This window comes from Megachile rotundata, unplaced genomic scaffold, assembly GCF_050947335.1.
Source record: "Megachile rotundata isolate GNS110a unplaced genomic scaffold, iyMegRotu1 scaffold0089, whole genome shotgun sequence".
Classification (NCBI taxonomy): domain Eukaryota; kingdom Metazoa; phylum Arthropoda; class Insecta; order Hymenoptera; family Megachilidae; genus Megachile; species Megachile rotundata.
Window position 1 is genome coordinate 41088 of NW_027473386.1, and position 26917 is coordinate 68004.

Here is a 26917-nt window from a genome sequence, read left to right on the forward strand (position 1 = left end):
CGGGACGGTTCGAAGTGAACCGTGGGGCCGAGCTCCTGCCGCGATAGTCATTAAAAATTGCCGGCGTATATTTCTGCCTAAACGCGGTTTTCGTTCATAGCATTCCAAGTCATATTCTGGACATATTATATATACATGCACAGATTTACGTGCATGAACACATGTACGCGTTTCTCGGCTCAATCAACTGTTTTCGCCAAACGCAAGTATGAGTTCTTCGGCCAATTTGATGATTCACGCAGAACGCATATATGCGGCGGTAGTCCGCAAAGGGCTATATTCATAGAGTATGCGACGGAAAGACTCGACCGCCGCATATACTATAAAGCTAGAGCCCATCTGTCGCAAATTTGGTAATTCCCGCGTCGTGGGCTCCGTTTATAGGTTCTTAGATCCATGGCTTCTACACGCGAACGAAGTCGATTCAATTTCATTTATATCAGAAACGTTGATCAAATGAAGATGCAGACATTACATTTACGTATATTACCAGGTATATCTATAATGGTTCGTATTCTTTCTCGGGATTTATTAATTTCCAATACGCCATACCACAATCAACTGGTTATTGGCAGCAACGTTTACTGAGGTATTTTTAATTTTGCGCCGCCTCCGAAAAAGTTGAAATGTATTTAATATACTACCTAACGAGTAAATAGGTTTAATTCATATCTGTGACGTAATTGTATGATTCAGAGAAATAGAAATTACTTCATTAGGAAATAGAAATTATTTTATACTTTTTAGTGCATTTCGAAGTCGGTGTATTTTTTTTCCGAAAATTATTTTATTTAACGCTTTTTAGTGGAATGGGGAGAATTGTATAGGATACTGTGAGACAGTTCTTCCAGGCTTTTCTTGACTGCGTAAATGCCATGAGCATAATTAAGTAAAAGACAACATGCATATTCGTTTTTCAACTTTTTTGCAACAATAATCCTTTGCAACTAAAAAATGAAAAAATTTTTGATAATGGTATCAATGGGGAGTTAGACTCCACAAGATGCGAAAAGCTTTGTTCCGATCGGACCACCCACCTAGGAAAAACCGCCGAACATGCATAGAAAAAATAATCCTTTGCAACTAAAAAATAGAAAAAATGTTTGTTAGAACGGTAGGGAGACTTTACCAAGCAATGGGAATAATACACCAACGTCAACGTGAACTCATCTTGCTGCATAAGTTGCGTGTCAAAGCGGCAAAGCTTAGTTAGTGTTTTGGTACAGTGCATTGTAATTGCCCTTTCTTGTCTTTCCCGTGCATAGCACGGGGCGTTCCACTAATAATAATAACAATAGTTATTCGCTAATATCACGAAAACTAGAGCTTACCGCCAATTATGCATAAGGAAAAACTCGTTTAGAATCATGCTACTAATAACGTATTAGAAGGACATAAAAATCGTTCGAAGTTGGCTTCAAAAGTTAACAACAATTTCTGTAATATCTCGAAAACAAAAGCTTTCCGTCAATTTCGCAAGAGGAAAAAGTTGCCCAGAACCACGCCCCTAACAACATATTCAAAGCACATTAAAATCGTTCGACGTTGATTTCAAAAGTTAATAACAATTTTTTTCGCTAATATCTCGAAAACTAAACATTTCCGCGAAATTTGTATAGGAATAAAATTGCACAGAATCATGTCCGCGATAAGATATTGAAAGCGCACTAAAATCGAGAAAAGTTTATTTTAAAAGTTGCCGGTTTTTCTGCAATAACAACACTTTGCAATTAAAAAATGAAAAATTTTTTGATAATGGTACCAATGGGGAGTCAGCACCTTCCATATGCAAAAGGTTTCATTCCGATCGGTCGACCCAGTTAGGCGTAATCGGCGAACATACATAGAAAAAGAAAAAAGTTGCCGGTTGTTTTGCAATAACAACACTTTGCAATTAAAAAATGAAAAACTTTTTGATAATGGTACCCATGGGGGGTCAGCAGCTACCGTATGCAAAAGGTTTCATTCCGATCGGTCCATCCAGCTAGGCGCAATGCGCGAACATACATAGAGAAAAGAAAAAAGTTGCCGGTTTTTTTGCAATAACAACACTTTGCAATTAAAAAATGAAAAATTTTTTGATAATGGTACCAATGGGGAGTCAGCACCTACCATATGCAAAACGTTTCATTCCGATCGGTCCATCCAGTTAGGCGTAATCGGCGAACATACATAGAAAAAAAAAAAAAAAAAAAAAAAAATATATACTGGTCGAATTGAGTAACCTCCTCCTTTTTCGAAGTCGGTTAAAAAATTGATAAAGTTAGAGTTGAATGCTTGCTTCTGAAGATTATACTATATAGTATGCACAATAATGAAATTCATTGAAGGAATTCATTATACCTTCGGTTAATAGTCTCATTGACCATAGAAATCTATGTTCCGTATTACGACGACTGGTACCGCGACGGACTTATACCTGTTCGCTGGACCTTCCCTGGACACCGATGTAACAATAAACATCTGATATTGCCCAATTGTTAAGTAAGTGACAAATTATCGCATAAAAAGGGCTAACCCTCTTCGAAAACAGATCTCAACTCACTTCTCCGTAAAAAGTAGAAGAAAATTGTATATGTAATAATTATTGCTAAATTGCAATAAATAAAAAATTCCAAAAACACGTATCCCCTATTTTGATCCATATGTTTAGTATACAAAGCTGCAAAAAAATCGAACTGCATTTAGGGTGAAAAATTGAAAAAAAAGTGCATTTTTTAAATATATTATTTAAATAAATAATTTCTCCCGAAATTTTTGTCACTAACTAAATTGCTGACTAAAAACTACACAATTTAAAAAAAAATTCACCTTCCTACACCCTCTAGTTTCCGAGATATTGAAGAAAATGCGTTTTCAACCCTCAACTTTGAGGGCTATTTTCACCCCCTTAACATGGATGTCCGCAAATATAAAAAAATATGTGTCAAATGATTTTTAAAAAGCTACAACATATATCAATTTCATTAAAATCCGCGTGTGACACCTTGGTGATGTCCCTTGTAAGTGCAACGTAAATTTGACCTTTTGCAAAATTCCTTTTGCCAAGATCAATTACAGCTTTGTTTAATGTGGTCCCTTGTAGTTTGTGCACCGTTACTGCCCAACTTAAAATAAGTGGTAACATTCTGCGCTCGACGTCCCCATAACCTTTTGTCGCCTGAAACGTTGCTGAAACTGGAGATATTGGAATGTAACCATCAATATCCTTGAACCTATTTCCAACAGATTTGTCGTCAAATTTTATAAGCACTGAATCCGGCAATTCTCCCCGTTCTAGTTGGTCTCTTCTAAGTGCCGGCCATCTAAATTTCTTAACTATTCCCAATGCACCGTTTATCAAACCATCAGAAATTGATATATTTCGCCGCAGCATGATTCGCGATCCCTCGGCTAACGTTATTGTGTGTAACAGTCCGCCACAGTTATTAACATTTGTAGGAATAACATTTTCTGGTGGCCTTTTTCCATATGTAGCTGCCTCTCGGGACTCGTCTACTGCATCAATGATGTACATTCGATGTGATTGTGCTAATTTATCGGTCATTTTTGTATTATATTCATCGACTAATTTTATGGTCGGGAATATTCTTACCGCTTCACCATCCTCAAACTCTCCGGTTAAGGGAACTCTTCTTCGTTCGCATAGTATTTGTAGTTGAAAGGTTGTCACTTCCCCAAACCGTAGGTTATTCAGTAAGTCGATAAACTCGACGTCATCCCCTTGTCGCATGTTAATGGTGAGTTCGCAGAATGAAAATTGGTGCCATAAATTAATTTCTGCGCTACACCAATGTGCTTGCATAAAACTCCAGTATCCTTTTACCGGGAGCAATTGCATGATATCACTAAAAAAAAGTACATTTGCGCCACCAAACAGTTTATCATTCATTTTGAATTCTTACAATCTTAAATAAATTATTCGCAAATTCTCGTAAGATACCATTGATATCTCGTCAATAATCAACCACCTTATGTACCGCCACTTTCGTCTCTCCTGTTCGAGTCTTTGTCCAGTCAGTCGCCGATAGGTCATTGCAGTACCTTTTTCAATAGGCAACGAGAACAAGAAGTGCAGAGTTTTTCCGAATATTTGGCGGGCAGCGACGCCAGCCAACGAAGCTACTTCAATGAACGATGGTTTTATCATCATATCAACTGTGGGATTATAGCAGTGTTTAATATGTTCAACAAGTAATTTTAAAATAAACGACTTGCCACTATCAGCTCCTCCGGTAATAAAAAGTAACATTTGTTCCGTATCTTCATCATCATTCTTTTTAATATCTTTCTTAATTACTGAGGAAACTGATTTCAATAAATCTTTCTGTTGAACGTTAAGACTTCGAATATTATTAAGGAACACGTCTTCTGGCATTGCAAGTGTTTCTTGCTGTTGATCCTCATACAAATCAACTTGATCGCAATATACTATCTCGTCGGCATGAATGCTGACTGGTTCTCTTAACTGTTCATTATTAGTTTCCCCTTCGCGTACAACGTTCAAAGCAACAGCCTGGGCCAGCGCCGCTTCAATAATTTGTTTTGCGTCAGTAAATTGTTCAACGGTTGCGTTTCCCAACATAGGTTTCAATTCGTGTCGCCGTCGAAGAAAACATTGTTCCGAAGATTCGTTTTCGGACATAAGTGTACTTTCATCACGAAATGGAATGTGACACTATCAAGTTATAGAAATATCCTTTTCTATCGCTGTTCAAGATATAATATCGGTGGCGAAGTACAGCTGGTTTATTTCTTATTCGCATTCGAGTATTGTCCTTCAATTTTATAAACCTCGACCTCGATGTTTCTTCATCGTTATTTCTATGTTCTGCGTCTTCATCCTCTTCTGTCCACATTCCACTTGAAACTGTTTCATATCGGACAGCAAATTCAGCTAAGCTCAAATTCTCTAGACTGTCCGGTCTCTTTGCGTAACGATCGAATATGTTATTGGAAAATGATGTTTCATATCCTTCGAAATGCAAAATTCTGTATCTCTGCTCAGGCCGACAGCTGTTTATAAATACAGCTTTTCGCGAGCTCATTTTAAGAGGCAGATGGCATGATCGATAAGCACATTCTGCAGCACTGACCATTCGTTGGGACAGAATTGCCATAAATACCGAAAATAATTGATTCCAGACGGTACCGCCGCGGCGTTTCGCACGGGAAACGGCTTCTTTAATAACGTCTCCTGTATACTGCGGCTCGCACTTACTTGCGTATTTAGCAATATAATATGCAACTGCTGTAACATTTCCGCATGGTTGAATATCCATGTTTGCTTCCCAAAGCTTTAAAAGAGTTGGATTGTAATTATTTACCATAACTTCATTTACGGTTCTCTTAAGTACACAGAAACGTCCATTGTTGGCAAGTGTGTCGTCTGGACCCAAGCACATAGTTGTTTCACTTATCGGTCTAGGGAATCCGAAACGACAACAACGATTATTACGATCTTTGTAACATGTATCAGAATGTTTATGAATTTGGACTCTTTGTACTATGTCGCTCATATCTTGGTTTTCTGCTTCCAATAAACAAGACACAACTTTCTCAATAACGTTGCGGCATTCGTTGGTAAGGAAATCGAGTACATTTTCACACCAAATCAGCATGTGTAAATGTGGATTTCCCCTATTCTGAAATTCAATTCTATACCAAAAATCGATAACAACGCTATCTAAGCAACGAGAGTTTTTTAAATACTGTATCAACGCGTTTACTCGTACCGTAAATTGTCTTGCTATAACTACTGGATATTGCTGAACCAACTGTAGTCGATCCGCAAAAGTTAGGTTTTCAAATTCGGTAATGGGACGACCATCGGATAAGAGTAACGCTTTCAACATATCTGGCCAGTTTAGATCATTGCAAGAGAAGCTAGCAAACCATGTGGGCGGTCCAAGACTTCGAATCATGGCGATTAATTCCGAACAGCAACGTTCCCAGTATGATACCGATCCTCTTATATTTCTCATCGTGAGGTGCATATTATCTATTAATCGCTCTGGCGTATGTTCTCCTTGGCGCATTCTACACGATACTGAAACGCTAGCTTTAACGCGGTAATATTCAACAACAAATAATGCGGAGAACAAATAATCTGTTCATTGAAATCGTTAGTCATTGCTCAGAATACGCGCTTGGAAGTAATCCAGTGGTGTTATTAAGAAATCTCGGTGCTCTCCGAAACCATTCTTTCCATCTGGATATAGAAAGAACCAACACAGTTCTTCCATTCTTCTTTCCCTCTCTAGGTTCAAAGGAGGCGCAGTTTTTCTATGTATATTCGCCAATCTCATCGGGTCATTTTCTGTGTTGTTATTATTACCGATAGAGACGATATTATCGATATTGGGAATATCGTCATGAATCGGACGTAACATACTTGTTGCGAAAACAACATGTGCCCCGTCGGACTCTGTATGAGCAGTCGCAACAGGTGATTGTTGTATCCTTTCTACTTGTGGGGATCTATTCCTTTCGGGCGCAATTGCTAGAGGTGTTAATGAGTAGATATTTAGCACATTGCTATTGCCTCCTTTAGCATATAAATTACGACGCAAGATTATGTATAAATCATCAATATTCGTAAATTTCGTACAGCATGAAAGGCCTCGTGACAGTGCTTTATATCCTTTCGGACCTCTTGCGTGGGAATCAAACAACCAATAGCAGGGACTTTCCGATTGGTTGCTGCATGATACAGCGACTGATATAAAATTCGCGGTAAGAATTCCGTATGTATACTGTTGGAAAAACATAATTAAACCGTTCTTTAAATTTAGGAATCCCTCATCACCGTTATCAATGTCAATATGACCATTTACAGCCATTTCATAGGCAATGTCAATACCGACTCTGGTATTATTAAACGATAAGTGTGGCAATAATTCTGTTACAGCTAAGTAGTCTACATTGACTTCTCCGGGGTCAGGGTTATTTCACGCTTCAATGCAATCACGGTAATATTTATCTCCTACTAAAAGTACATAATCAACATCACTAGTACACCACGTTCTAGGATCGAGCAAATTAAACGCAACACAAGCAACTGCAGCTATGCCTGTGCATTGCTTACCGCGAGATTCGATGCTGAAGCGATCGCTACCTTGATGGCACGTGCCTCGTAAAATAGCTACATTGTGGCCTACATGTGTAACAACCCTGGAACCTAAGTTCAGCTAGTTACAAGCGCTGAAAGGTAAAGAGCGGCTTTTACCCCTAAAGGACTCGATTTCGCAAGAAAAGATTGTGGGATTCGTGTGGTGTGCGGTTAATCCTATCGCTGCGAACAGCGCCTTTTGGCGCTCGGCTATAGACGCGTTCACTCAGCGGACTGCGCCTTTTGGCGCTCGGCTATAGACGCTTTCTCTCAGCGAACAGCGCCTTCTGGCGCTCGACGATGGACACTTCCCTTGAACGAACAGCGCTTTTTGGCGCCGTGCATTTGTTTTACATTTTAATATTAATAATTGCATGATCATGGTTATTAATTCATTTGTTTTCGCCGCGATAGCTGCATACGTTTCTTGTGCGGATATTTTTTCATATAACCGAATACAATTATTCATAAATTTTTCCCCTATCATGGGTAAATGGACAAATATAATCTGTGACGATACAGAAGAATCATCGGATTCTGAACTCTCTGCAGTTTTTGGAGAAATTGGATACGAAGGTAAAAAACAAAACTCATGCTGCAGGAGACGCGTATTATCAAGTAGCTCGGAATCATATTCCACAAGTAGTGACGAATTACCTGACATCGATTTACGGCAATTTTCTTGGAGCGCGCAGAATTTGGTTCTAAAAGTTTTTGATTTTGATGAAAATCTATCAGGAATTAAAGCAAATATTAACGATAAATCGTCAATATTAGAAGTTTTTCAACTTTTCTTTTCCGAAAATTTACTCGAACATATTGTGAGAGAAACCAATAATTATTATACCACGCAAACTACATGCAGTAGTAACTCGCGATTATTGTCTTGGAAAAATACAACAGTGACCGAAATGTATCGATTTTTTGCTGTGTCGATGTTGATGTCAAGAATAAAAAAATTATCAATAGACGAATACTGGTCAACCGACGAATTAATACGCACGGAAAGTATTCCACGAATAATGAAAAAATACAGATATGTAGCTCTATTACAAATGTTGCACTTTCATGACAACACTGAGACACCAAATCAAGATCCGCTGATAAAAATACGGAGCATTATCGATAGACTGCGTAATTCTTTTTCACGAGCATTTTATCCACATAAGCATTTATGCATCGACGAAAGCTTGCTTCTTTTCAAAGGACGATGTCACTTCAAGCAATATATACCTTCAAAACGAAGTAGATTTGGAATCAAGTCGTATGTTATCTGCGATTGTTATACAGGGTATATCGAAGACTTTGTAGTCTATTGTGGGACACCAAAAGGCGAGTTAGACACCAAAAGGCGAGTTCCATGCTCGCAAGTCGGACCTCCACCTCCTCGTGGTGGTGTCTGGGAAGTGGGATATCTCTCAATGATATCTCACTTGCTAACGGAGGCACGGCGCAACCTCAAGAACTATAAGTTGTATGAAAGCACTTGTAGTATGGGAAGTAGCGATCCCAAGGTATCTGAGCTCCTTGTATACCGTAAACCTGTGGTCATGTCTCGCAGGAGCGGGGGTCTTACCTTGGATGGTTGGACTGCGAGGATGATAACCTATATCAAAAATCCCTAACCCCAAGCTCTGGCTGTGGCGATGAGGGTGCGTGTCCCCTGTAGCTGGACTACACGCGGGCACGTGGCTGATGGGAGCATCAGTCGCTAGCATGCCCACCTCTGGGAAACTGCCGCCCCCAGTTGTATTAATGGCCTTCCTGAGCATGGCGGCTCTACTCTGGAAGTATCTGGACCGACCAATCTCGTGGGAACCATCATGAGTGAACATAAATCTAACCCTACAATTAAAAATTTTATTACAAATCTTAATTTAAGTACGCCCACGGGCAAGCCTAAAATAGTGAGGCAAGAGTCCCTAAACCAGAGAGATTACGATAGGATTATAAAGGCTTTAGGGAGGAAGGCGTCGAGATTTTCTTTGGAAGGCACTTCAACCCCTAACAGTGTAGGGAGAGACTCTGAGGAGGACTGGCCGACTCTGGACAGAGCTGAGTCGTGGGATGACAGTCAGGAACAATTTAATATCACGGACGGAACGAATAAAAAATTGTTAGAAAATATGTTCGATATAATAGGTGCGGAGAGAAAATTGAGTACAAGTAAGGCTGGCAAAGGAGACGGAAACAACAACGAGAAATCCCTTGGGAAGACTGGTACAGGTAAGCTAGAAACAACTAATGTTTTACAGGACTTTTTGCAGGAGGTTGAACGACCCGAGAGTAGGAGGATGAGTGGTTTATCGGAAGTACTCAAGGAAGGTGAACAACTTATTAATTATAAGGAACTTATGGTGAGCGAAGATAGTCAAGTGGACGTGGTGGCTGGCCCATCTGCGAGTGGGGGCGATATCCCAGAAGATGCGGTAGTTGCTAAAGTGGTAGCAGATGTTGGAGACGTCGCCGAAAAAATTGGTGCCCTGGTCAACTCCAGTGGTAACCTGAAAAGAGAAATAAAGATTAGAGTTATTGAATTGATTAGGTGTAACATGCTAGCTATTATCAAGGCAGAGGAGGATGAAGACACTCCAGGGATACTGAGGTTATTAAAGCGATGGTTGCATGATATGAAAGGAGTGGCTGAGCTTCTGAAAGGGGAACCTAGGTTCAGCAGTATTAGGCTCAAAAATATTATAGACTTGATTATGAAAGGCTCAGCTGTGATTAGACAGCTGGAGGGTAGGGGTCCTGGTAAGGAAAATATTTCTAATATCTGTTTTTCGCAGGTCAAGGAAATATCGACAATAGAAGAAGGGGAGGGAGAACAACACCTTCAAATTGATAGGAAAAGGAAGAGGATGGTGAGAAATGACAATAGAAGCACAGATAGTGACAACTCTCCGTGCGAGACGAATAAACAGGTGCAAAAGAGGAGATCGAAATACGTCGAGGAAGGGACACAAGACCTTTTCTCCCTGTGGGGCGGAAAAGGTCCCATAGGAGGAAAAGATCCAGACCCTGAAATTAGGTTGACAAGCAGGAACATGGGATTAGATGAGAAAGGAGTAAGGACGAAAGGAGGAGATGTATCGGGAGGAGGTTTTATCAAAGTTGATTGCAAGGAGGGCATGGACTATCAACAGACACTGAAAGACATTAAGAGCAGGGTTAATATAGGAAATATAACGATCGAATGGATTAGGCAGACAAGAGGGGGAAGGGGAGTCTTGTTTTACTTAGGATCAAAAGAGCAGCTGATGGGACTAAAAAATAGGCTTTTGGAAATAGGCTATGAGTCGGAGGCGATTATAGGCAAAAGGAAAAAGGTCATGATAACAGGCATCAACCTTGATTTAGAAGAGGCAGACATTAAGGGTATTCTTAAGGAACAGGGGAACTTTGAAGACTTTAGAGTAATATTCTTCAAAAATTCGTTAAGGGGCAACAAGAACGCCTGCATTGAGTTTCCTGCGGATGTTGCAGAGGAGCTTTTACGGGCAGGTAAGATAAAGTTGGGTTGGACCTTGGGCAAGATTTCTGAATACACAGACAACAGACGTTGTTTCAAATGTGGAGCCAGGTCCCACCTAGCCTGGGCATGTAAGCTCGATAAGGGAGTCTGTTATATATGTGGGAGTAAAGGACACCTTAGTAGGGATTGCTTAAGGAACGGTAAGGAGGAGTCCCGACACATTAATCGGGAGGCTGATATTTCTGATTCAGGTATTATTCCGGTATTAGGTAACCCTCGACCTGATGTACAGAGTCTCAAGAGAGGGGGGTTTGAGGTTTCGGATGATAGGGATAGGAGGGGAAGGAGTCAGTACATCTCAGATCAAGAGAGGTGGACACTTGTAACGAGGAATAAAGATAGGAAAAGAGAGGTCAGATCTGTAGGTACACAGACTGACATGCAGGGGGATGCAGGTGTAGTAAGGAATTGGAGTGAGGTGGTTAAGGAAACGGATAGAAGGGTTAGAGATAATAAGCATATTTATAACGACGTACAAGGAGTTGAAAGAAGGTCTAATGACATACAAGGTGATAGGAGATCAATGGGCATGGAAATTAACAGATGGGAAGTAAAGGATTGAGGTAATGGGAATGCGGCTAAGAAAAAATCTAAGGAGGACAAGACCAATATTAGAAAACATAGAAATAAAGCCATATATGTTAAATACATGGATAGCGAGGGTATTAAGGACGTTAGTAAATTTAAAAAAGACATTGGTACACCAGATAAAATTACTGTCAAGGCTATGAGGATAGCCAGAGGGGGGGGGGGGGGTATCGTAATCGAGATTGAGCAGGAGGAGCAAGTAGAGGGATGGATAGATATTATTAAAGAGAAAGTTGGGGATAGGGCAAAAGTAGCCAAACTGGTACCGAAGGAAGGAGTTAAAATCAGGAGGATTGACCCTTCCCTGAGTGTGGAGGAAATTAAGGAGGCCCTGGTTGGAAATTTATCACATAATAAGAACACGGGGCCCCAGGAAATAGAGATTGTTAGGACTGTGAGGGAGATCGAGGGCTTCCAAACAATTCTGGCGAAACTTCCCTGTGAATCGGCAGAGGAGTTAATCACAAGAAAAAATATAAAGATAGGGTGGTCTATATGCAATGTCTATAGATATTCAAAAATTTTAGTGAGGTGTTGGTCCTGCAGTGGGAACGGGCATGGATTTGCGGAGTGTAGAAGAAGGCTCGAAGAGGAGGAGAACAAAAGGACAGTAAGGACAGGAGACAGGATGCTTGCTCCTCGTGCGCAGGAGCAGAGTGCCAGGGATAAATACGCCGTGAGGAAGGGTGAGGATGGAGAAGGAGCTAAGGGTGGAATCGATGGAAAATCGGAGAAATCGCAGGAGGCGGGTGAGTTAGACAATCACGAGCATGAGCGGGACAGGGTCAGGAAAGTGTTACTGGCATTGGACGAACTGGTGAAAGCCGGGGATGTAGATATTGAACAATTTGTCAAAGACGTACAGTCGGATACTAGAGCAAGTAGAAACTAGGAACTAAGTACAGCGAATACCTTTCTTCTTAGACAGTTTTTACTACAGACGGTACTACCCTTAGTCACGACAAACTTTTAGCTTAAGTTTAATTACCTATCGCGGATATCTATCTAAATTTAAATTTATTTATTTACTTACTTAACTAGCTTTAAGTTTTAATTCTTAATTTGTACTTACCTAGAGATATAAGTTATTCTGTCGATTAATAAATTTACTTCTGACATCTGTACATCTCGTCTTTCTTACAATGATTAGTTACGTAGACATAATCCAGGTTAACCTGAATAGGTCCCCAATCGCGTTCGACCTGCTAAAAGCAAAGATTATGAGGGAAGATATTCACTTGGCAATTATTAGCGAACCCCCCAAGAATTTAGGCAACTCTCTCGTTTATTGGAGTATGGATAGGGGAGCAGCTTTACTGGGTAGCAAATTGGATTATAGTTTTAACATAGTGGAAGCAGGCACCTCCTACGTTGTTGGTAGATATGGGGGTCTGAACATTATTTCAGCATATATTTCCCCAAATGTTACTCTCTCAGAATTTGAAAATCGCTGGCAGGAAATAACACTTGCAATAAAGAGGTTAGAGAAAAGCTCAGGGAACAATAAAATAATATTGGCGGGTGATTTCAATGCTTTCTCGTTAAGATGGGGGAGTGAGGCAAGAAAAAAGAGAGATAGGGTTGATCCTAGAAAGAAGAGCATTGAAGTATGGATGGACATAAATAATTTCATCTGTGCCAATAAACCCGGAGAACTTACCTTTGAAGGAGGAAGAGGCTCCTCCACGGTTGACATCACATTAATTGCTGGGGTACTCGCGAGTCAGATTACAGGCTGGCGTGTAGTCGAGGAGGAGACTCTCAGCGACCATAGATATATCTCCTTCAGGATCCGGGAGAATTCCAAAGCTGTTGTTGATTCCGGGAGATTTATATCTGGCTTCCCTGGCTGGATCATAAAGGACCTAAAAAAGAAAAAGAATAAAATATTAGAGGAATTTTCCAAGCAGCTTGTAGAAATGAAACAACGGTTGGGGGATGGGGCATCGTGGGGTAACATGGAGGGGGAAATTAGCAAAATTTTCTTTAGGACCTGTGACAAGATTTTTAAGAGGAGACATACGGGACCCAATAAGAGGAAAACGCATGCATACTGGTGGGAAATGGAGGTTAGCGAAGTCTGGAAAAGATGTAATAAAGCAGCGCGATACCTTTGCAAACGTAAAAGAAAGAGGGAATCGGATCCTATCAGCTTTCAAAACGCGTTGGTCCTATATAATAAAAGGAAGAAAGAATTAAGGAAAATTATTAAGAATAAGAAATTGAGGTGCTGGAGAGAACTTATAAAGGATCTGGATAGAGATGTGTGGGGGTTAGCATACAAAATTATTTTTAAGAAATTCAAAAGGATGGGTCCACCCATCCCTCGCGCTGAGGGGATTGAAATAATTAAAGAGCTGTTTCCGTCAGGAGCGGAGATCCCAGAAATCGAGGAGAGCACTCTAGAGCAGATTAGGGGAGAGGCTGCGGAGGAACTACGTTTAACCAAAGAAGAATTAATTAAACATGCCAAGTGCATTAGGGTATGTAAGGCCCCGGGTCCAGATGGGATTCCTGGGAAATTAGTGAAACTGTTGGCTCTGGGTAGGGGAGATGAGTTGGCGATCTTCTTCTCCCTTCCCCTTAGAGAACTTAAATTTCCTACTTCCTGGAAAATGGCCAAGATCGTTTTGCTCCCGAAAGGTTCTAACCTGGATGATAAGAAGTATAGACCTATCTCGCTTATTAGCGAGGTAGGCAAACTCTTTGAGCGAGTAATAGCTGGTAGGATCGAATCATGGGTCGCAAACAATTTCAGGTTAGCCAGGAGCCAGTATGGCTTTAGAAAGAGGAAATCGACGATTCACGCATTAGTAGATCTCAGGAATTTCATAAAAACATGCTTTGATAGGAAACAAAAGATTATTGGTGTCGCTCTGGACTTTAAAAACGCTTTTAATTCTTTGTGCTGGCTTGCGATTAGAGATGCCCTAGAGGATATGGGTCTTCCGCGATACTTATGCGCGTTGATCAACTCTTACCTCAGTAAAAGATCGGCATCGGTCTGGCTAGAAGGGGCGGGAATATTGCTTTGAAATAACTAGAGGGGTGCCACAGGGATCAATCCTCGGGCCACTGTTATGGAATCTCGCCTATGATAGAATCCTCAAAAAATGCCTGGCTCTAGGACTTAAAGTCCTATGTTATGCGGATGATACCCTGGTTCTTATGCCAGGGAAAGATCCTCAGAAAACGATATTGAAACTTCAAATGACCCTAGATAAGGTCATCGCAGATATTGAATCCTTGGGGCTCAGCATCTCTGCGAATAAGACTGAGGTTATTTTCTTTGGCGCACTTTCCACTAATAGAGCCTGGCTGGACCAATTTGTCAAGGTTAAGGAGGACTATATTAGACCAAAAAAGAATATAAAATACCTGGGGGTGGTTTTAGACCCCTTCCTCAAATTCAGAAATCACCTAGAATACGTTGAAAAGAAGGTGGAGGTTACCCTTCGAAATTTGGCGAAAATAACACCTAATCTGCGGGGCCCGAGGACCCAAAGAAGGGCAATGTTGGTCTCTGTGGTGATTTCAATTAGTTTATATGCTGCTCCGCTCTGGGCCGACAAGTTGAAGTATACCTTTAGCAAGAAGATAATTAATAGAATATATAGGAAATGCGCACAGCTTAATAGCTGTGCGTATAGGACTACTTCCGGTGATGCGGCAGGAGTTATCGCGGGCCTCCCCCCTCTAGATTTGTTAGCGCTAGGTAGAAAAAATAGTTTCGAAAAGATGAATAAGAATGCAGCGGGAACTCTTGATAACTTTGTTCAGCGCAACGACACTACTAATGTAAGTGGTATGAGTAATAGGATTTTGAAGCGTCGAATTAAAAAAGAAATAGAAAAAGATATAATGAACAAATGGCAACTCCGCTGGACGAATACTGGCTTCCCTGGCGTTGGAGCCTGGACTAGAAGGAGAATCCCAGATATTGCTCGCTGGAAGAGTAGGAAATTTGGAAATGTGTCATATTATCTGACTCAGGTTCTCACTGCACACGGTGCCTTTAACAAATTTTTGGAAAGAATTGGCAGGAGGGACTCCGCAGCTTGTCCGTACTGCGGCTTTTTGCCAGATGATGTGGCACATACCATGTTTCGCTGTATACAATGGCGTGAGGTCAGGAAGAAATATAAGATCCCCTCCGAGGACATCCTATTAGGAACTGGGGGGCTGCAGAATTATATATTATCTAATAGGGAAAATTGGCTAGCTTTTTCCGCGCTCGCCGAGGAAATTCTCAGCAAGAAGGAACGGGATGACAGAGTGCTTGCCCGTTAAGTACCCTATTGGTGGAAGGTTTTGCTGTACTTTAGTTTTGTTTGTGTGCTGTCGTAATGTATGTTATTTTAGCTTTTCCTTGATATCTCTGCTGCTGGAGATTAAAAGGGACTTTTACCCTACTAAAGGTAAGTGGTAATCATAATAATAATAATAATAATAATAATAATATACCTTATCATATTCTATGGTAGACGCGACACACAGTTCCTTTTCTTACTAGATTTTGGCGTGTTAGTGGCGTATAAATTCCTGACAGGTGCTAGAAATTAGGAATCAATGACCAAAGACTACTTAGGTAGTTCTTTATGTAGGTTTTAGATCCGTGAAGGCAATCTGTTAGGATTAGCTCCAGGAAAATAAACTGCAGTGCTGAGGTGAACGGAAAATACTTTAATAATATAAAAATGTCTTTACAAAATGCGCGGTGCTTCGTAGACGAAGGTAAAACTGTAACTGTAGGACAAAGCATCGTGATGCGTGTTCGGACGCGCATAGCGCAGTTCATTTGTTTTGTCCGTTACTTCCAACACTCCCCCTCAAAACAAGGATGTACGCTTATCGCTGATGTATACAATGTTTCGCTAATTAATTACTACAACGCATTTATTTACAATGTCGATCGTTATACATAAAAGACGCGGTACATTTCTGATGACGCGGGCCGGTTAAACCTTTTGTTAATACGTCCGCGATCTGATCGTTTGACGCTTTGTAAAAAACTTTTATTTCGCCGTCCTTTAATTTTTCTCTTACAAAGTGGTGTCTAATGTCTATATGTTTCGAACGGCTATGAAAAGTTGGGTTTTTGGCCAATTCGATAGTACTCTGATTGTCGTTGAATATCGGTACATGTTTCTGCTTAAAAATTCCTATGGCCTTTAAAAAACTTTGCAGATGCACTGCTTCTTTCGTCGATTCCGACAATGCCATGTACTCCGCTTCCATCGTGGAAAGCGCAACCGTGCGTTGTTTTCGCGATTCCCAGCTTACAGGTCCGCTGTTTAACAAAAATATAAATCCGGTGTATGACCTTCGATCGTGCAAACTCGACCCCCAATCGGCGTCTACGTAACCCCTTAATATACCGTCGCCTTTTTGGAATCGTATCCCGCGATCAATTGTTCCTTTTAAGTAACGTAGTACGCGTTTTGCCGCGATACAATGTTGTCGGTCATAGCACGAATTAAATTGGCTGAGACTGCTGGCCGCATGAGCTATGTCGGGGCGTGTGGCCGTGGCCAAGTACATAAGGGATCCGACGAGTTCCCTGTACGGAAAATTTTTAACGTCGGCGCTTTGTTTTTCGCATTTGGTTAGTTTCTGGGAAGGATCAATCGGTGACGTCACGGGATTCGAATTTAACATGCCGAATTTTTCTAAAACTCTTTTCGTGTACGCGCTTTGCCGCATTTTTATTTCCGTACCGTTGTGCTCAAATTCGATACCCAAACAATGTCCGATCTTCCCTAAATCCGTCATTTCGAATTTTTGCATGAGTTGTTTCTTAATGCGTTCTAACCATTTAAAATCTTTCGCGGCTATTACTATATCGTCTACATATACGGCAAGAACGAGAAATTGCTCCCCCTTTCGCAATATATACACGCATGGATCAGCATGGAGGGGGACGAAATCCATGTTTCGCAATTCTTCGTCGAGGCGTTTATTCCATTGCCTACCCGCTTGTTTCAAACCGTATAAAGCCTTTTTTATTTTACATACTTTATCGCCGCTCGATAATTCGTTTAGCATTTTTCGCGCCTTATCACTATATTCTACGGGTCCGTCCGATATGATGTCGCGCAACGCGTCAGGGAGAATGTCCGGAATCGTCATGAAAATATCTTTATCGACTTCTCCATTCAAGTACGCAGTTGACACGTCCAATTGATGGACTTGCATATCGTATTCGACGGCTAGAGCTATTATCAATCGTATCGAGCTCAATCTCGTAACGGGCGCGTGCGTTTCTTCGTAATCTAAACCCGGGCGCTGAGCAAAACCGCGTGCGACTAAACGCGCCTTCCTCCGCGTCACCTGTCCGTCGGTGTTTATTTTGTCGCGGAGAACCATGCGACACCCAATGACTTCGCGATCACGAGGGCGTTCAACGATCTCCCATACGTCGTTCTTTAACATCGCCGCTATTTCTTCCCGAATCGCGACACGCCACTCCGTTTTATCCGGGCCGGAAAGCGCGGTTTGCAGCGGTATCTCGGCCATACCAGCTGATTCCGTCGGATGCGAAGATACGGCGTCTTCGAATAATTCGTTCTCTCCTTCAGATTGAGAATCACTTTGAATATCGTTTTGAGTTTCGACCGTACCGCGTACTTTTCTCGGCCTACCACGGCTCCCGGTCCGGATAATTCGTGGCCTACCTACCCGGTACCTGACTTCGTTCACGCGTGTCGGAATAGAATCGGACTGTTGCGAAGGATTTATGGGCACTTCAACGATACTATTCTCGCGATCGATTGTTTGACTATCGTTTCTCAACTGATCCCTGCTTTCCATGACTTTCGAGGTTGTTTTATCATTTTGAATATCTATCTCTACATTATTGTCGGAATACGAATTCTCGTTTCTCGCTCGCTCTTCGCAATTTATTTTCAGTGGCCCTTTTAACGTCTCGTCTGCCGATTTTACATCTCGAGATATATCGACGCGGTTCTCGTCGGGAAGCCATATTCTAAAACCCTTTGTTTCATCCGAATAACCGAGGAATATTCCCTCTTGCGCGCGCGGTTCGAATTTCGACTTTTGACGGTCTCGAACTCGGGTTATGACCTTCGAACCAAAAACCTTGAAATACGACGCGTCCGGTACTTTACGTGTCCATCGATAATAAGCGTTGTCGCCGTCGAGAGCGCGAGACGGTAATCTATTACGCGTATAATTCGCGTTCGCTATCGCCTCAGCCCAAAATCGCTTCGACAGTCCCGCCTGGAGAAGTAAACATCGCGCCGTTTCAACTAATGTTCGATTTTTACGCTCGGCTACACCGTTTTGTTGAGGCGTGTGCGTTACGGTCAATCGTCTTTTAATGCCGCACGAATTTAGGTATTCGTTAAACTCATTACTGAGAAACTCGCGACCATTATCAGACTGCAAATACTTTATTCGCGCGCCTGTTTGATTTTCGGCGAAATTTTTAAACTTTTTAAAAACAGATAACGCTTCGCTCTTTTGTTTCAAGAAAAAGACTTCGCACCATCGCGTATAATCATCGATGAATAATATAAAATATTTCGCGCCGCCGATCGATTCGACGCTCATCGGTCCGCATATATCGGTATGAACTATCTCGAGAACACCTACGGCACGGTTCGAACTTTTTGGGAACGGTAATCCTGTCATTTTTGATCGCAAACAGATTTCGCAAGTAGGTAGTTTTTCGTCTTTTCCGAAGGAAACGCCGCGTATACTTTTATCGCGATTTATTTTTCGTAAACTTTCCTCGTTAACGTGACCGAGACGCCGATGCCACAATTCCATATCATTTACCGTTTTTAAATTTGCATCGCTCACAAAAAACGCGGATTGTGCATAATATAAATTATCGCGTCGGTCAGCGGTGAAAATTGTTTCCCCGTCGGGCGCAAACACGGTGGCGTTATGCTTTCTAAACAGAACACTGCATCCCTTATCGGTAATTTTCGCGACCGACATAAGGTTCATGCGAAGGTCGGGAACGAACAACGCGTCGCGGAGTTCTATAGTTTTTCGCGAATTCGAGTCTTTTATGGATAATCGCACTGTACCTTGACCTTCCACCTGTGTTGATGCGCTGCTAGCGAGGTTTAACGTATCGCACGTTGACGTTTTCATGTCGACGAAAGAAGACGCGTCGCCGCTCATGTGGGATGAACAGCCGCTGTCGAGACACCATTTCCCTTCTGTACCCTTTTCGCGAATGCGTTGGTCGGCCTGGAAAGCGACTTCCTTCGCTCCTGGTGCACTGCTACTGGAAAAATCTTCTTTAGCCATTCCTGCAGTTGACTGCCGTTGCCCGCGGAACAGTCCGCGGCATTCCGAAACTCGATGTCCTATCTTTTTACAGCGGAAACAACGTAGTTTTTCCTTCGCGTTTTTATTCGGCTCTTCTGTTGCGGTATCATGGCGCTTCCATTGCGCTGTGTTTGACCTGTCCGGCTTGGTCAATTTTCTTACCCACATCGCGCTATCACTCGACTCTTTTGCTTTATCGGTTCGCGCAGCGCTCTCTTCTAAAATTTTTATTTTAAGCGCTTCGGGCGTCGGATATTCATCTCGGGATTCGATGGCCACCCGAAAATTTTCGAACGAACCGGGTAAACTGTACAGCAGAAGAACGGCGAGCATATCCGGGTTGATTTTAACCTCCATGTCTTCTAATTTGTCGACCGCGTCAAAGAAAGAGTTCATATGCGATCTCACGTCGTCGCCTTCTGCCATTTTTCGCAAAGCAAGCTGCTTCAATAGCGTCGCTTTTCGCGCCGGACCTTTCGACTGGTAAATACCTTCTAATTTCTTCCAGATCTCGTTCGATGTCTTGCAATTTTTAATTTGTTTAATTTCGGACGGGCTAATTGCTAATATCAAATCGGATCTTGCCTTTGCGTCCGCTTCGTCCCACTGTGTTGCCGCTTCGCCCTGAGTTACGTCGGGTCGTATTTTATTGCCATTAACGTACTTCCAGTTGTCGTTTTTTATCAGTAGAGCTTCCACTTGAATTTTCCACGTGTCGTAATTGTCTTTTCCGAGTGGTTCGATGCGCACTGAAGTTGAGGAACTCATCTTGACAAAAACTTTAACTTTTCACAACTTTTCACACTCACTGCACTATCGCGAATTAAATTCGTCGTACTAAAAAATGTTCGTTTAATTTTCCACACGCGACCAGAATGTGTCTGGGCCCATAACCTGTTAGGATTAGCTCCAGGAAAATAAACTGCAGTGCTGAGGTGAACGGAAAATACTTTAATAATATAAAAATGTCTTTACAAAATGCGCGGTGCTTCGTAGACGAAGGTAAAACTGTAACTGTAGGACAAAGCATCGTGATGCGTGTTCGGACGCGCATAGCGCAGTTCATTTGTTTTGTCCGTTACTTCCAACACAATCATTCTCATGAGACTTTAGCCCACCTTGATATCTGACCCATAAGGAGGCTGATTGTCCTAACTGTTTTAATAATGACATAGATATTGCGACAATATTTATTTATTTAATTTTATTTAATTAAATAATTATTTAATTACTTGTAGAGGGTTAGTATTGGACCTAGTATTTATATACTTACTGATTGAATAGTGATGCCGATGGTTAGATTAGGTTCTTATACCTTAACATCGATTACAATAATGTGTCCGGGCACTATTCGACACTAGATACCTTCCTACGTGGCTCTGTAAGTTAATAAGTTATTTTACTAGTTAGTATAGATACACTACGCGCTTCTCAAGGAACTTACTTACGTGTTAATTTCGACTGGCGCTTAAATCCATCTGAGTAATAATGGGTCATTACTTACCTCCACCTTACTTGTAAGAGACTCTAAATCTATGCATGGTACATTACACAGTCTCTACAGTCGATAATGTAGGGATCACTATTATCACACGTGGTAAATGTGGATCCCGTTCTTGTCGCTATTATACCTATGGCTGCATAGTGGTAGTTTCACTTATAATGTGACATTTGAGTACAGGGTAAAGCCACATGAGCACTGTAAGTCCTCTACCTGACTGGCGGGTTAGAGACCCTCCTAGCTTGTTGCTGCAAAGAAATGGTTCATTAATAGTTTTCATAGCTAGTTAGTAGATGGCAGTATATGCCGGTTAGGCAGATTTCTTCTCTTCCTAACCTCTGATAAGGTAGAGTTTATTTATATCCACTGGTTCAGGACTCGCCGGTTAGGCGGGTCTTTATCTTACCTACAGTTACACAAGTGGCGATCGCGCGACTTATAGTTCCTACTGGGAATCAATAGCCCTGACCGGTATTATGAGCAACACGTCAATTACTAAGTAACCGGCTTATCATAGCCCTGTTCACACTTACTTGTAAGAGGAGAGCTCTTGACAAACATGGAATCCACCATCTTGGCCGTTGATCTGATGTTAATGGGGACGGACAGGTGTACTTAGTAGCGGAAGTGTGAAAGGGTCTTTTTTCTCTGCTTTGTAGCTTTTTTGGTTCGCTGGGTATTTGCTGCATCTACATCTATACCTATATCTACACCAGAGTGCCTAAAAACTTCGAAGACGAAATTTCTTTTATTTATATATATAGTTCCAGGGCTAATTATAGGCGAGGAGATAGGGATAGCAACCCCGATCCCTTTAGGGGGAATTGGGGGAGGTAGGTCTGTGAAACGGGCTTGGATGCCTACGATGAATTGGAGGCCCGAAATTTTGAATATTTGAATTATTTAATTCTAGACTTACCTTTGTTGGTCTACTACAATTCCTTTCAGTCTCCTTGTAGAGTATTCGGATAACAGCTTATATCAGATACTATAGCTTTGGGTTTTAGCTTGGAATGAGTCGGTTGTTAATTTGCAATTCCTTTGGACGCTTCGCTTCGTGCAATTAGAGTTAGCTTGGGTATGAAGTTGGCTGCGACTATTAAGGTGGTACTTAGACGCGCGAGACGTGTGTGTATGGGTCTTCTCAAGCAACGTGTCACTAACCTGGGAAATTATAAATAAATATTAAAAACTAGACCAATCCTAAGTGATTTATGGTATTATCACGTTATAAATTCATAGCTTTAAGAGGCATTGTTTGGCAGCTATTGAGGATATTGGCTCGAAATTATCCGCGACTTTTAGGTTGGCATTCTGTAGGATGCAGATGTGAATGGGTTTTCTTATATTTCATACTTCATACATTAGGTATTTGACCATTGTTTTATATGCTCTAGGAATTATAAATTATCATAACGTTACTTTATTGTTTTAGCCAGCATAATCCCAGGTGAACTATTGCTCTACTATCGGGTTGATAACTTATATGTATTAAATGAGCATTTGTGCTAGCTAATGATGGCATAGGCACGAAGTTAGTTGTAACATTCAGATTGGCATTCCGACTAGGATAGATGTGAATGGGTTTTTTCATGTTATACGTACTCTTTATCTGTTTCCGACAACTTTTGGAACTATTAGAAGATTGGTAATTTATTTGCGACACTCCAATGAGGAAAAATGGCTACCAGGCGGCGGGTCCTCCGACTATAGGGTAATATAGGAGTGCCTTATGTGAGGAAATCCCTTATCTGCACCGATGTACATGGTCGTCTCGAGCGAGCAGGGTAGGGCAGGCAGGATACCTATGAAAGGGGTTTTTTTTTCTGGACCCTTTCTTGGTTTTCGGTCGCTGTTTCCTATATGCATAGGAGAACTAGCTTAGAATCTTATATAGCAGACTTCATTATCTGCATTATAGAAAGTCAATATTAACTTGTCAGCAATTTGACTATATGAGTAGGACTTAAGGCTAGTCAGGGGGATACGTGAATCGGTCTCTTGTTATGGTTCATGGTTCATGGCTTCGAGTTTCGCTAGATGGCATGGAGAATCTCTCGTTTTGTTATGAGATCACAATCTTTGGAAGTAAATTGGCTGTTATACGAACTGGGTAAGCGGCCCGGGGGATGCCGGGTTATTTCACAGGTGAGGCTCTTGCAATTTCTTTGAGGCTCTTGTAATTTCTTTTTGCTCTCACTCTTACTTTCTTTAAAGGTTTAGCCACAGCGTGAAATTTCATATATTTTTATTTCAAGGCCATATGTGAATAGGCCGTGCGTACTTCCGATTTGCTGACTCGTTGCTCCTGACGCCTGAACGAGTTTGCCCCGATGTGAATAAAGACTCTCATGGAAACGTAACCGCAATCCCTGTTGTTTGGTTACATGTCAAAAGAAAACCTTCAGAGACATTGGAAACATTGGCTGTATTTTATTTGTGCATGTTACTCCATAATGCTACTAGGTCAGTGGAAGTGCGTGAAAGGACCTGAAGAAAGCTTTCTTTGTGCACTTCTGTACAAGTTTATGCACAAATGTGAACACGGAATGCCATGAATGAAATGGACTTTACTCCTGATGGAGTTTATATATAAATGAATTTAATTGACATATTTTCTCTTACTGGGATTTGACCACCTACATCTAGAAAAGAGAATGGAAGAAGTTACTGGTTGCTAGTGATTAATGTTTTACTTTAGTGTTATTTAATTCATCCCTTTCACAGGGAGCCTGCCTTTCTTTCCATAGTTTCGATAAGGGTTTTGGCATGTCATAGGACAAACTATGACTCTTTCCACAGTTTAATCAGATCTAGTATTCATGGAGGATTTTATAACCTGGAAAAAATATGTAATTCCGTTAATAGTGAAGGAAGAAATGGTGTGTTTTAATGTGTGATTTGGACCAGTGTCCATGAAGGTTTCTTTTAATGTTACAATTGTGCCCAGAAATATGACACATCTGTCAATAGTGTATTGGTTTCTTCATGGCTTGTGAACTGTGGGAGTAGTATGATAAACACCTTTTTCGCTGCTATGGTGATGCTCAGCTTCTGAGACTATGGGAATTTAGTATCTGAACAGAACTTCTTCGGTTTTCTTTCTTTCTTGTTAACTGACAGTTTTTGTTTGCATTATTCTTGTTCGTTTGGGATATCCCATCTGCCATAGTAGAAGGAAATCTTGTTTTTGACAACCATAAGACGTTAAAACAATAATTGACATGGGCTATTGTGCTTTTGACTATTAAGGTGCCTAATACATGGGTGACTATTATGTGTTATGCCCAGATTTCTCTACTAACCTTTGGCGCGCTGCGTATTTATATGAGTGCTCTTTACAAATATTACTAATTTCGACTTCCCTTACTGGCTTATCGTTACTGATGGATGTTGCGAATGACTGAATAAATTTACTTTAATATATAAATGCGTCTTTGGAAATTTCTGAGTTTTATCCAGCATACTTGTTTTCTTGGACACATACGAAGAAATGTATCCATTGAATTTTAGCTCATAATATTGGACCTCTTCATACTTTTGGTAATGGGTTCTGGCCTGTTACGCTGTATCCTTTTTTTTTTTTTTTTTTAATTAGACATCTTATATATTCAATACTGTTTGATAGCTAGTTACGCTGCCATAGGTACTTTAGTTCATTCACTGTTAACAAATTCACATATAATATTATTTACTTGACAGGAACAATAGCTGTTCTAGATACTTCAGGATGACAGCTGGCCCTCGAATAGGGTGAGTTAGGCTAGTATAGGCCAATAGGTTAATATATTGTCTCGGGCACCTATTTAAGGCATCTATTTTCAGTATGTTATGTCTCGACTACTTGCGTTTTATTTTTTATATATTTTTTATTGCGGATATATAATATACAGCCTACATATTTATTCTGATTAGCTAAGTTTATGTATGATAGGACCTGGTTAGGTTCCCAGTATATGGGAGTAGGCGCTTATAGGTTTACTTAGGCAATTTTGTAGCTCGTATGGTTTCAGCTGAAGCGAAAGCCAAACCTAACTCCCCCTTGAAGGAGGGGCCTTCTGCGTTCCCACAGATGTGCGTACCCTTCTAGGGGGCAACCGCCATAGCCGGTCCCAAACCCGGTTGAGAAAGGTAGAGGAGCCTAGCTTAACCTAACCTTCTGTCCCCTTCCGGCCATCCAACGCCGGGTGCAGAAGAGATGCCGAGAGGCGATTGCTCTGCACCCGGGTCAAGGAACCCCAACTTGGCGATGGTTTGGTCCAGTAATAATAAAGTCTATTGTGGAGCACGCACGGAGATGAATAACAATCATTTAGCAGAGATCGGCAAATCTGGGAATATTGTCATGACGCTGATGGAACCATATCTAAATAAAGGTCATGTTTTGATTACTGATAATTGGTACTCAAGCCCAGCATTATTTTCGCTCCTATATTATAATAAAACAAATGCATTTGGAACAGTGAGGAAAACCAGACGTGGAATGCCTAATATGTCTAACAAATTATGCAAAGGCGAAATTGTGTTTCAGTCTACGGATAAATTGTTAGCACTAAAATGGATGGACAAAAGAGAAGTGTTAATGTTATCAAGTTACCATTCTGCTGAGTATATAGAAACAAAAAAGATTGATATTAAAACAGGAAGACCAATATTAAAACCAACTATCATAGTAGACTATAATCGCGATATGGGAGCAGTTGACAAAACAGACATGATTTTAAATTCAATTAATACTATTCGAAAAACTTTGAAGTGGTATAAGAAATTTTTTTTTCACATGCTGGATCTTTCCATTTATAATGCTTACATACTGGATAAAATTACATCCAAAAAGAACATAACATTTGCAAAATTTCATTTATGTCTAATTCGAGAAATTCTGCTAAAATATCCAAATGACAATGTATGCAGCAATAAGTCTGGAGGTCGAACTGCATCCAAAGATAATCTTTTACGACTGGTTCCAGGGCATTTTCTATCAAAATATACTAATCCAACAGGAATCCGGCAAAACGGTCGGCGGAAATGTGTGGTTTGTAGTAAACACAATAAGCGAACCGAAACACGATATGAATGCAAAGAGTGTAACGTTGGATTATGTATTGAACCCTGCTTTAAATTCTATCATACACAGAAATATTATTAAAAATTGTTTATATTATTTATGATTATTAAAAATTATTAAAAATTACTAAAATTGTTATTATTATTATTATTATTATTATTATTATTATCATCATTATCATTATTACTATTATTATTACTTGGCTGCTGTGTCGGCCAGTCGTCTCAAGGAAAAGACCAGCAAAATCGGTACCACACACTGTTTTACGAGCGTCTCGTCTCGCGTACCGTGTCGCCCGTACAGACAATGGAGCAGCGCGCCGGCAGCTAAGAGAGCAATTCATTTTTAGGCGCTCCACAGCGAAAGGGTTAAGGAGTGAAATCCACAGGTAATTATCTTTCAACAATTAGATTTATTCAACAAAACGATAAAAATGAAACTAACAAACAGTAACAACAAAATAAAGAAAAGTATATAGATTATAAATTATTAATTAGAATAGAGAAACTAAATAGATCTTGATATAATAATAATAATAGAATTTGATAAATTAAACAATATGTGATTGATAATTGTGAATTTAACGATATGAAACTCGCTATTTAATACTTTATATTGGACCGTATCTGAATCGGGTCTCTGATAAAGCAAACTTCGCATTCGTAATATTAACTAAATTTGGTATTCTATTTTTGTGTTCGACGCTATCGCAATAACAAGATTTTACTTGATTAACACATTTATAAGTTATAATGAATCCTACCTAATAATAAAATAAGATATAATAGACAATTAAAATAAGGTATAATA

At 40.6% G+C, this 26917-nt stretch overlaps 2 protein-coding genes and 1 long non-coding RNA gene across 3 annotated transcripts; all 3 read right to left on the bottom strand.

Annotated features, from left to right (window-relative positions):
* Positions 1-2986: 2986 nt before the first annotated feature.
* LOC143266194 (uncharacterized) lies at positions 2987-3547 on the bottom strand (the record flags this gene model as incomplete). Its single annotated transcript, XM_076541805.1, has 1 exon — positions 2987-3547. A coding segment is annotated over exon 1 (561 nt), but the record flags the coding sequence as incomplete, so codon positions are not given.
* On the bottom strand, positions 3473-5004 carry LOC143266196 (uncharacterized). Its single transcript, XM_076541807.1, has 2 exons — positions 3944-5004; positions 3473-3848 (listed from the first exon to the last, which is right to left on the bottom strand). The coding sequence occupies exons 1-2, from the start codon at positions 4643-4645 to the stop codon at positions 3846-3848; spliced, it is 705 nt and encodes a 234-aa protein (XP_076397922.1). The 5' UTR covers positions 4646-5004; the 3' UTR covers positions 3473-3845.
* Positions 5005-9072: 4068 nt separating this feature from the next.
* LOC143266197 (uncharacterized) lies at positions 9073-12430 on the bottom strand. Its single transcript, XR_013041279.1, has 2 exons — positions 12307-12430; positions 9073-9615 (listed from the first exon to the last, which is right to left on the bottom strand). It is a non-coding gene; the product is annotated as an uncharacterized LOC143266197 (long non-coding RNA).
* Positions 12431-26917: the final 14487 nt, after the last annotated feature.

What these genes read in the sequence shown, in the direction of transcription:
- LOC143266196 (XM_076541807.1), bottom strand. Translation starts at nt 4,645, where the DNA reads ATGTCCGAAAACGAATCTTCGGAACAATGTTTTCTTCGACGGCGACAC.